The 12,542-nt window shown below is 42.8% G+C and overlaps 1 protein-coding gene across 1 annotated transcript in view; it reads right to left on the bottom strand.

Annotated features, from left to right (window-relative positions):
- Positions 1–11,294, bottom strand: part of LOC308425221 (uncharacterized protein) — a gene marked incomplete at both ends in the record, with an annotated part of 38,482 nt that extends 27,188 nt beyond the window's left edge. The window contains one exon of the mRNA XM_080922440.1: positions 10,745–11,294. Within this exon, the coding sequence (XP_080778566.1) occupies positions 10,745–11,294 (550 nt within the window). The remainder of the gene's footprint in view (positions 1–10,744) is intronic.
- Between the last annotated feature and the right edge of the window lie 1,248 nt (positions 11,295–12,542).

Below are 12,542 nucleotides of genomic sequence, written 5' to 3'. Positions count from 1 at the left end.
GGAAGGAGGGAGGGAGGGAGGGAGGGAGAGAGAGAGAGAGAACTGGGTAGGAGAGGAGGTGAGGAGGAGAACAGAGATTAGGCATGGGGAGAAGGGGCAGCAGAGGGCTGGGAGTGAGAATAGAAATCAACAGGGAGCATCTCTGGGATGATCTGGAGGCTTGGGACTTGGGAGGGTACCAGGGTGATCCTACCTGAGATTTCTACCAGAGAAAGATATAGGAGGAGACTGAAATGGTCACCTCCTATAGCCAGGTAGTGTTTTCAGAGGATGGAGGGGGACAGTAATCTACCCACAAAACCTTCAACCCAAAATTTATCTTGCAGGGATAAGGATGGAGCAGAGATTGAGGGAATGGCTAATCAATGTCTGGCCCAATTGAGACCCAGACCATGAGAAAGAGCCAACCCCCAAAACTATTAATGATACTCTGCTATACTTGCAGACAGAAACCTGGCATAACTGTCCCCTGAGAGGCTTCATCCCACAGGAGATGCAGAGACCCACAGTCAACCAATCAGGTGAAGCCTGGGGAGTCTTGTACAAGAGTGGAAGATTAAAGTGAGCCAGTCAGAGGGATCAAGAACACAACAAGAAAACCCAGAGTAAACTAACCTGAAACCATTGCGGTCACAGAGCCTGGGCAACCATCCAGGGTGCATGCAGATGCTAGACCTAGAGTTACTACATATTTGCAGCAAATGTGCCGCTTGGACTTCATGTGGGTCCCTTAACCAGTGGAACAGTGTGAGTGGGGTGGAGTGCGGGCTGTCTTGTCTCTGTTCCTGGCCCTTTTCTCCTCTCTGGACTGACTGGTTGGACCTCAGAGGGAGAGGATGTGTCCAGTATTACAGAGACTACATGTCCCAGTGTGGAGTGGTACCCAGAGGAGGTAATCTGTTTCTCTGAGAAGAGGAGGATGCAATTCGCGGGGGGGGGGGGGGGGTTGTAATGGTGGGGCTGGGAAGAGAGGAGGAATGTGGGCTGTGATCAGGATGTAAAGTGAAATAAATGGATAAACAAATACATAAATATCTCTTAAGAAATATTTCCCATGGGGTTGTGTGCTCAGGTGCCCCAAACAAGGATATTAAGGAAATAAAGCCACACCTTCCCTTGAAAGTACGACTTAATAGAAATCCAAGTAGGAGAAGGGCTGGCTAGAGCAAAGGTAACTTCAAGGGAAGGAGTGGTGTCTAGACCCGTATAGTGGACTCCAGCCTGTCTGAAGCTCTTGTTAAAATGAATGAAGTTTTGGGGCAGAACAGAGGTTGGGGGAGGGGCTTGCAGGAGTGGAGAGAGGTGAAACTGTAATAGATGAGAGAGTAAATGCAAAATTTACGTGTATTTCTCAAAAAGACAATTAGGTGTGGAAACACAGAAGTTTAGAGTTGTGTGATCCAGACCTGTTACCGTTGGCAGCGAGGAGTTAAACCTGGTACAGGAGAGGGGCATCTTTGCTTGGTCTGCTATCTTATCTTAATAGGGCATACTTTGGTCTCATTGCATGGGATTTCAGTCAGCTTTAGAACACCATCTGACCCTTGAAGTAGTATGCCTGCTTATGGTCAGAAAAGCAAGGGGCGGAGGTGTTGATGAGGCGTAGTGTAGAAAGAAAAAGTGATGAAACATTCCTCAAAAGAATTCAAAATGGTAATGCTGAATGATCCTCTGGCACACTTCAGGACAGCTGCCTGAAATAATTGAAATACGGATGCTGCCGTATTCATGAAAGATAGGACAGATGTGAGAATAACCAGTGTCTATGAGCAGATGAGTGGATGGAGGAAATGAGACAGAAGGTGCACTGCTGAGTCCACTCCAGAGATATTAAGAAAAGTCAGAGTCAGAATAGGAGAATCAAGAGGGGGTTGTCAGAGGCCAGAGTAGGAGGAGCCAAGGGTATGAACTTTCAGTTATGCCAGGGACAACATTCTAGAGATATGCTAGGCAGTATCAGACCTAGAGTGCGTGATATAACATCAAATTCTATGCTTTAAACATCTACCAATGTGCGTGTATCATATGCACATATAAGAGACTTAGTAAGGTATAGTAATGGGAGATAATATGGAATGAATAGGTTCAGGATTCATTACAATTAATTAAGAGTTCTATGGAGACAAATACAAAGTAAACAAGAAAGAGACCATAGCATACAAGAGCTGTGCCTACAGTGCAGATGTGATTATGACAGTGCTTGGTTGTGGGGGCTTTTGATGGCTGTGTTCGGAGAAAGAGAGGCGAGAATGAAAGAGCCAGAGATACCCAGTGCTACCAGTTTTGAAGCTGGGAGCACAGGTCATGATCCTGGTCAGGGAGGGATGTTTAGATGCCCAAACAGGTGAAAAAGTGGAAGTCATCATTCTCTGTGGATTTCAGGATGGAACGTCTCAGCCAATACAGTCACATCAGCCCATTGGACTTCTGTCTTCCATGGCTGTGAGACAACACTTTGTTTGTCTGAAAAAGAGGGCTGAAACAACTCATGAAATTCTTGATCAAAGTGTTTTTCCAAAGTTACTTATAAGGAACTGGTAAGATCTTGACTCAGAACGTGGGAGGGAGGGGGCAGTTTTGTATCAGCTACAAGGCTGGCACTGGAGCCACCATCCCCAGCAAAGAAGAGGTGAGGTACTATTCTTTTCTAAGAGGAGGCAAATTTAATGATTTCTTCTCAGATATGGTGGTTTTCAGAAAAGATAAAAGTGGATTTGATGTGATATGACAAATCAGGCATGGCATAAAAAAATGTGCAGGTGTTTACACGGGAAGTTGCTCAGCGGCCACAGATCTGGTGGCACAGGGGCACACAGCAGCTGGGCTGGCAGCAGGTGTGCTGCAACATCTGGTCACACATGTTGGTTTCTAGCAGGTGTTCTTGCAGCAGGTATTCCTGCAGCAGTTGGATGGAGGGCAGCAAAGAGAGCAGCAGGAGGGAATCATGATGTCAGACGTGGACTTTGTTCATAAATTTCTGGGATATAATTGACTTCCTCTTATTTGTCCTTTTTTTTAACCTGAGGTTTTCAAGATGGGCACCAATCAGTGAGTGATTTCCTTGTTGCTGTTTTTATTCTTTGTTTATTCAGATTAGTGAGCTACAAAGTGGAAGTTGTTTACAACAATGTTAATGGGGGTTTCGAAAGTATTTAGTGTATTTATAGGTTGAGATGAACTCACAACCGTTTCAGACAAAAGTGGGGAGTCATATTGTCATTTGGCCATGTGGTGGCTCCCGCTGCCTGGAATGGCCAAGGTTGATCTTTCTACAGGTTTGTTTCTTTGTGTTTAGAGTAGGAAACATCTCTGGGGAGGAACCTGATTGTGTGATCTTCCCAACAAGCAATGCAATTCCTAGTTCCACATCTCTTCATCCCTGGAAGTCCCATCTAGGAGTGGTGTATGCACATGTGAATGTATCAGCCTCCCCACCCCACTGTGTGTCCTTTGTGTGTTACAGGCCTCTGGGAGATGGTAGGTAAATGCATTCCCATGCAGAACAGTACCAGTCAGTGATCTCGGGCAACTGTTTTGTCTTTTCCTTTGTTTGTTCTTCCGGGTGAGCAAGCAAGTGTTTCAGTGGGGATTATATGTACGTCATAATAGATTCAAACCTGTTCTTAGCTATAGCATTTGTCTTAGGGTTTTTATTGCTACGATGAAACACCACATCCAAAAGCAAGTTGTGGAGGAAAGAATTTGTTTCACTCACAGTTCCATGTAACAGTTCATTGTCAAAAGCAGTGAGGGCAGGAACCCAAACAGGACAGGAATTTGGAGGCAGGAGCTGATACAGAGGTCATGGAGGGGGTGCTGCTTACTGGCTTGCTCCTCAAGGCTTGCTCAGCCTGCTTTCTTATAGAATTCTATAGATTTTGGGACCACTAGCCCAGGGATGGCCACACCCACAATGGACTGGCCCTCTCCTATCAATCACTAAGAAAATGCCCTCCTGGCTTCTGAATAGTCAATCTTATGAACACATTTTTAAAATGGAGGTTTCCCCATCTCAGATGACTTTACCTAGTGTCAAGTTGACACAAAACTGTCCAGCACAGCATTCATTAGAAAAGTGTTGAAATTAGTTTACAACCTCATCACAAGATGAACATGCCTGAGTCACTATGACCACAATGAGAAATTGAATTCAACACCATTTTTTTTCAGAGTAAAATCTCCTCACATCTGCTTATTAAAACAGTAAAATTATAGGTTACTGCCAGCTGTCTTTAAACTTTATAAGAGCAGGGTAGTAAAGAATTTTCTACCTTTATGTATGTTATTACCATCAGTTCATCAGGTAATTCTTTCATTGTCATTGGTTTATAATCTCCCAGTGAAAGGATAGGACATAATTTTTGTCCTCTGCTGTTCATGTGGTATAGTTAAAAATTTGAGGTTACTAAAATATTAAAATAATTCTTATAGAAGTTATGAAGGGGTCTTTTGGTTAATATACAGATGTTTTTTAAAAGCAAAACCCCAGGTATAGAATTGTTCTGGAATGTGTTTCGTCAGTGGCTGGAGAGGTGGCTCAGCACTTATGAGCACTTGCTACGTTTGCAGAGGACCTGAGTTCAGTTCACAGTGCCTCGTTCAGATGACTCCCGGTTACCTGCAACTCCAGGAGATCCAACAACCTTTTCTGGCCTCTTTTACAATTTTAATTTTTATTAGTTTTTATTTTTTAAGCATCAAAAAAATTCTTCTCTCATATATAGCATCCTGACCACAGTTTCCCTCCCTCAACTCCTCCTAATTTCTCCCCAACCTACCTCTGCTCAAATCCAGTCCCCTCCATTTCCCTTCAGAATGGAGCTGTCCTCCCAGTGATGTCAACTGAACATGACATAACAAGAGACGATGAGAGCAAGCACAAACCCTCATACCAAGAACAAGGCAACCCAGTAGGACGGAAAGGTCCAAAGAGCTGGCAAAAGAGTCAGAGACCGCCTTTACAGTTACTCTCGTAGACTCCAGGGGGTTACCACAGCACTAGGTTTTCACATCATCCCTCAAATGCCTCCTCCCTCAAATCCTGCTATCTCTCCTAGTACTCTCTTCTTCCAACCTTCCCCCTCCCCTGATCCCTCCTGTTCCCACCCCTGTGCCCCCAGCCCACTAGCAAAATGCATTCTATTTGCCCTTCCCAGGAACATTCATATGCTCCTCCTGAGCAGTCCTTGTTACTTAGCCTCTCTGGGTCTTTGGATTGTAACATGATTATCCTTTACTTAACTGACAATGTTCATGTATGAGGGAGCACACACTATGTTTGTCTTTAACATATGTGGGGGCTCACATATGCATGTATACACACATACGCATAGACACATTAAAAATAAAGTTAAAAATTTAAGAAATTCCTTAGTCAACTATCTATAATACTGTGTTGACAGGCCTTACATAGTTTCTATTAGATTTATTTGTAGGTATTTTATCTTTTGTGCTAATATGCATACTGTAATTTTAATTCTTAGCTGCCTTAAATGTGGAAAACAACTCATGTATATATATATTGTTTTGCATCCAAATTTCTTCATTATTTTAATGGTTTACCAATAAGAATTTTGAGCGGATTTTAAATAACCTGATTTAACTATAGTTGATACAATGAACATATTTGTATATTCTTGATATAGCAGGGGCAACTTAATAGTTCAGAATTATAATATTTTGTGTCTGTGTTGTGTATTTCTCTTATCAGAGTAGCTGGGACTTTCTCTTACTTATTGTTCAAACTGTTAAAACTTTAAAATGTTAAAGTTTATTGTATTCTTTTCTTTATTTTGTGAGATGACATTATCATTTTTGATACTATTTTTAAAAGCAAATGTCAATGTTCAAATCTTCACTTCATCTGTACTTCTGAGGACAATTTAATGTGACTCTGATGACATATCTGCGGCACTGAGTTTGACTCACTTTTATGCTGTTCCTGTTTATGGAATATTCCAACTCCAGAATTTAACTTTCTGTTTTATATTTCCTTCAGGTTCTCCAATAAAATTAGTTCTCAGTCTGTCAAGATACAATCGGTCTCCCAGGATTCAGTTTGGATTTGATGTGGCTCTTTGTATTGGTTTTTCTAAAACACTTTCCTGCCCAAACCACATGCTAACAGTATTATTGGTGAGTGTGGAATGTGGACAGTAATTATTAGGTTAGACACTGCAGAGTCATGTAACAACATCCTGCTAGAGCTCAGGTATGGCTTCTCTCTCCAAGGTTTATGTACTGGCATCCTGGTCTCTGGTGGGCAGTACCAGAGCAGTAGGGCCTTTAAGAAGTGGGGTCTTGTGGAAGATAATTAGACTGTGGGAACTGGCCCACATGAATGGATTGTTATTGGCTCCAGAAAATGGGTGGAGCTTATAGGGCTGAACCAGCTCCTGAGAGAACAGGTTGCCACAAAGCAAGTTTGCTTTTGCTCAAGTCAGTCTCTTGATTCTTCTTGCACTAGGTAACCAACACACACTGGCTCCTGCTGCTTCTCTGCCACGTTGTGATTGCCGAGGATCCCTCCTGAGATGCAGATTCTGATATTGTTTGGACTTCGCAGACACCTCAATCATGAGCCGTATGAGCCTCTTTCCTCTATAAATTGTCTGATTGTAGATGTTTTGTTATAGCAAAATAAAATAGACAAGGACACATTTGAAAGAAGTAGCAATGAGGCTAGCAAAACTCATTCTGGTTTAGTTGGAAATTTACACTGTATCTGTATCTTATCTGATCTAGATCATCTATATCTGTATCTATAATCTATATCTCTATTATCTATATATGTATATCATCTATATCTTTATCTATATCTATGTCATCTTAATCTATATCTATATCTGTATCTATATACACATCTGTATCAATATCATCTATCACCATCTCCCTCTCCATCTCTATCTCCATCTCCATCATCTATGTCTATCTATATATCTTAAATGAGTGAGGAATGGTGAACTATGGTAGTTGATGAAAGGGAGGCATAGATAAAAGCACTGGCAATGCCTGTGCAAACATAGTACAGGGTAGAAGGTCATTCTCTGAGTCTTCCAGGTCGTTAGACAAGCCATGGGTTTTGGTATGAATTCAGGAGATTCCAGGAGACTTGTTGCCACTCCCTCTGGCTTTTCATTTAAGAAGTGACCTCATTTGTTTGACTTCCTCTTAGAATTCAGGATTTGTTAAGACAGCCTAAGAATTTCAGTTTTAGACTTAAAAATGTGATTAATATGCATACTTATTTTTCCTATGGAGATAATAACTTTCACCTGCCCCAAAGGGGACCTTATCCTCTTCCATTTAAGCAAGGTTTCTGAATTTGCAAGAATCATTTCAAACCCTGGTGGACTTGTAGAAATAAATAAAATTCAACTTTGAAGCTTCTGGAAAGTACTTTCCTTTTTATTCTTGGGTAAACAGTTAACAGTTTAATGCCACCCTGTATGTACCCTCAAAAGTGATACAGTGTTTTGTGTGCTGTTGTCTTCTTGAATCAATCAATTAGCGTATTGTGTTGGTTGGTCAGAGATGCTTGGGAATCTTAGAGGTTCAGTTTGAGTGCTCTGATAGAATTCATCCACAGAGACAAAAGCCCACCTTAAACACTTTTGAAATCTGCTAGGAGTTTTCTCAGCTGCTGCTGATATTTTTCTAGTTTTATCACTTACCGAGAGGCCCATTTCTATATCATTCCTAAATATCACCTCCATTAAGATGGCCTCGGGGAGCATCTACCTTCAGTGAGATGCACCTGACATCCCCTTTTCTTGTTGGAAATCACCTGTGATACACACACTGGATGGTGTTGCTGAGAAGTTCCTTCTCCGATTAGATACTTCATCTACCCATATCTCCTGCCAAGTAACCACACACATTTTGTCCTTGCCTCTTGGAACTGTTTTCCCACCTGTGGCTAGTACTATGACTGAGTATATTCTCCTGTTGTGTGTGTGCATGTGTGCATGTGCCTGTGTGCATGTGTGCATGTGTGTGTGTAGGGCACAAGCTGTGTATGTGGAGAGCAGAGGTCAATGTTATATCTCTTCCTTATATCTTTTCTACCTTAGTTGTTGAGTCAGGGTCTCTCTACTGAACCTGGAGCTCAACAACTACTAGACTGGTTAGTCAGTGAGCCCAGGGACCTCCCTGTTTCTTCATCAGCCCTGGGATTCCAGGTTCATGCCACTACACACAGCTTTGCATGAGGGTTCCGAGGGTGTGAACATAGGTCCCTCGTGCTTATGCAGCAAACCCTTTATAAGCCAAGTCACCTTCTAGGCCTCAGACTCCAGACTTTAAATTGTATCCTGCATGGGTGGATGTCCACGAAGAGTCCTAAAGCCTTTTTGTGCTCCTCTACAGTGACTTTTTCTTAACATCTACCCATAATCCCCTGTTTGACTGTCCTCCTTATACCTGATCATGGCTTATAATGATGCACAACTCCTGTCTTGCTTTATCGTACTTCAGGTTTTTATTAGAAGGTCTAGTAGCTGTGACCATGTGGTTAACATATTTACCTATACTCCACTCCTTTCACTGCTCTCTGTCTTCCCTTCCACAATTAGTCCCCTTTATACCTTGTAGTATGAAGTCATTATTCAGTAAAGCGGTCCAGCCAATCATTGGATGAGAAGGAAATATGGTAGGAGGGGAAAACGTTTAGGAAGCTAAGGCAAAATCAAGATGGAGTATGCCAATAGGTAGATATGAATAGTTTCAAGGGTTTCTATAGGTCAATTTGTCTTACATAGGTGGGCGGTTTATATCTTTGTCAACTTGTTGTAAGCTTATCGTGTGGATGTATTGTGGATTGAGAATTTAGTATATAAATCTGATTGATAAATTATTGATTATTGAGTCATGATTTTGCCGGACTGTGGGGAATGTGAGCAAAGTTCCTGGCCAGCTGGCAGATAGCTGGGAGAGGGCGACTCTGCAGGCTGCAGGGGGAGTGGATCCGACTTAGTGGCCTGGGGCTCCGTGCAGATGTGTGCTGGGTGAGAACATGTGGGAATTGGCAGCCGCTGATCTTTTTATTTTTACTGCAACAATACCTCTAGAAAAGTATGCATGTATACATCATTTCTACCTGTTCTCCCAAACTCCTTCATTCCCCCCTCTCAAATTTATCACCTTTTTCTATAATTATGATGTTTATCAGTATGTACACACATAAACACATGCATATCGTTTACTAGTGCTTTAATGGACATGTGTTTCAGTGTAACTACTTGTTATTGGATGACCTATCAGGGGAGTCATCCCCGGAGAGAACAGATCCTTTTTTTTCCTCAGCATCCACTGTTTACCTCTAGCTTGTCATCTAGGGGTGGGGCCTTGAGAGTTTCCTCATACATGTAGGCATCTCAATTAGGGTTGTCATCATGCTAGTCTTGGATAGGTAACCATACTGTTGAGCCTTCATGGGTTCATCTTGTCTGTCATAGCCAGAGGACATTATAACAGCGTGTGTCCTGCCCCTTCTGTGATGTCTTCTGAACCCCAAATGTAGGGGTTGTATTGTAGATATACCAACTGAGACTGAGCAAAATGCTGGCCACTGCTTCTCTGAATTTGAATTAGCTTTACAGGGAGCTCTGTAAGAGTATGTGTCTGCAAAAGGAGGCTTCTTTGATAACTGGTGAGAACTGTACTTATCTGTGGCTATAAGGGTAAGTATTTAGAATGCAGCTAGAAACTCCACTGCTTTACGGTTTCTGGCTTTAGAGAGTAAAAGAGATTCACTTCTAATGTCATGTAACATATATGTTAATGACTTCATGCAGTTACATAAAATCTAGGAGCTGAAGATAAAAGGAAACATAAGATATTTTTCTCTCTGACACTGGCTTAATTCACTTCACACAATTATGCCCAGTTGTACTCATGTTTCCCAGAACAGCATAGCTCCATTTTTCTTTATGGCTGAAATTATCCAGTATGTATGGAAGCCATATTTCCCTTACCTATCCCCTGTTGTGAGACATCTACATTAGATACTGTGGATAGTACGTCCACTTTCCCTATCTAATAATGCCCTATGTGTGCAAGTGTGAAGCTTTCTCCAGCTGGAGAGCCAGAGACAGGTGCATCTTCCCCGGGCTCAGTTGTTTCCACTTGGAGGAAGATGTGAGTGAAAGTAGCCCAAGTTAAAAACAAGACCTAGCGCTGTTCCAGATGCACAAGAAACTTTCGCTGGCTCTGAACATGTTATGAAGCCACTGTGGGACTGTGCAGCGATGACGGGGGAGTTAGGAAGATAAGCTTTTGTGAAGCAAATGCCATTAGAGCACACAGGAGACCAAGAAAAATGAAACTTCATCCACCTATTTTTTTTCAGACAAACAAATGCAGATTTATTTAGAACACATAGAACCCAGAAAAGATCTTAAAGTGAGCCCAAAAGCGACAAGAATAGGAGTCCACTAAGAAATGAAATAACTATCACTGAGAAGGTTAAGAGAGAAGAATGAAAGTTTGCTTTGCTTAAGCTCCTTGAAGAGAAAGAATAAAGCTTGTTTTCTGAATCAGAGACCATAACTGAAGCTCAAGGGAGGATTAAATGGAGCAGAAGGGTACGTGCTGAGCAATGAGGAGGAGAGCAGACAGGATCCTTTACCAGAAAACAATGCATTGATAGTTAGCAATGGCAAAGCACACAGAATGATCGTGTTGGGGGGATTTTGCTTAGATGATCGCAAGCTTGTATGTGACTGAAGATAGAGTTAGCAGCAACAAGACTGGGAGCAGCTGGACCCACAGCCTTGGGACAGGCATCCAGGAACACAGACACATGTGGGCTGGTAGCAAGTCCTGGTGCAGGTCACAGGTCCAGAGCAGGCAGGCTGGCAGCACAGGTCGAGGCAGAAGGGCTTGCAGCAGGGCTTGCAGCAGCTGGACTGACAGCAACTGGGCTGGCAGCAGGGCTGGCAGCAGCTGGAGATACAGCAGCTGGGCTTGCAGCAGCTGGACTCACAGCAGCTTGGCTGGCAGCAGCTTGGTTGGCAGCAGCTGGGCTGGCAGCAGGGCTGGCAGCAGCTGGACACACAGCAGCAGGGCTGGCAGCAGGGTGTGCGGCAGCAGCTGCTCACACAACTTGGTTGGAAGCAGGTCCTGCAGCAGGTGGTTTGACAGCAAGGCTGGCAGCAGCTGGAGCCACAGCAGCTGGGCTGGCAGCAAGGCTGGCAACAGCTGGTCACACAGCTTGGTCTCCAGCAGGTGGTCCTGCAGCAGGTGGTCCTACAACAGGTGGGCTGGCAGCAAGGGGAGCAGCAGGAGTTGGTCATGGTGGATGGGATGTGGAGGGAGGTGTTCTGTTCACAGGGGTTTCTGAGATTCTGACAACTGTTTCAGAACTGGGGCTTTTATACCCTGGAGTCCCCTGAAAGAACCAACAAGCAGGGCTTTTCCTTATTGTTTGTTTTCTGCTTTTTCAAGAGGAAATCCTCACAGCAGGAAGTTGCTCCTCGAGTTTTAGAAATCTTTTGAAATTATGATGTAAGCAGTTAATTGTGGATAATTCAAGGAAGGAAACTTCTAGAAGTCTTCATCAACATTGTTCCTACTCTGGTCACCATTTGTTCAGTTGATAGTTTCTGTGGCCACAGAAGGGGCTGGGACATCTGCTTATTCATTTTGTCCTCTTGTGTTCTTGGCTGTGTGTAGACTGGATGTGTTTGTATGGAGAGCTACATTCACAGTGGTTAAATGAAGCCATGCCTGAGTGCAAACTGTTTCCCAGAGGCATTTTCTTATTGTACACCAGGGCAGGCTTGCCTGTCTGCAACCAGTGATACCCATGGTATACCAGTTTCAGCACAGAATTCATGGCAAGGTAGTGGTCTGTGGTCACTTTTCAAATATATCCATGAGCACCAAAGCCACAATACAGATTCAGAAGGAAGACCTAGAGGTTCAGAAGCTATGGGGTTGCAAGAGAAACAGGGGTTCAGAAGATGACATGGTTCAGAAGACATAGGGTTCAGAAGACATGGGGTTCAGAAGGCATTGGCCAGCTTAGATTTGATCCCTGTTTACCAGAGGATGATGAGGAAATTATGTGTCCTAAGATGACACTTTCATTTAAAATAAATTGTATCTTACTTTCAAAGAAGAGCATACCCTTTCCTATGTAGTCTGACTAGATATGATACAGAAAATCATGTGCCCTTTATATCAGGTGACAGTGTGTATATGTCCAGTATGTATGTCCTTGATTTTATAATTGCAGTCTTTATCCTGCTGTCTAAGGCAACTAGTGTGTGTGTGTGTGTGTGTGTGTGTGTGTGTGTGTGTGTGTTCTCACGGTGTGTCAACTTTTGAGTTTTATTAAAAATGAAATCACATAACTCGTTATGGTTCATTTTCTTTTGCTCAAACTTATATTTGTGAGATGTAATGGCTTTGTTGGATTCAGCAGCCATGCCTTTTAATTTTTCTTGACCATTTCATATAATTGTATGAAAAGGCTGTAATCTACTAATTCTCGTTGCATGATAAGACCTTACATATATATATTTTTTTACTCATTGTGC

The sequence above is a fragment of the Micromys minutus genome (genome assembly GCF_963924665.1).
Source record: "Micromys minutus genome assembly, chromosome: 10".
Classification (NCBI taxonomy): Eukaryota; Metazoa; Chordata; class Mammalia; order Rodentia; family Muridae; genus Micromys; species Micromys minutus.
Note: the sequence above shows the minus strand (reverse complement) of the source record. Positions and strands in the feature narration are given on the sequence as shown.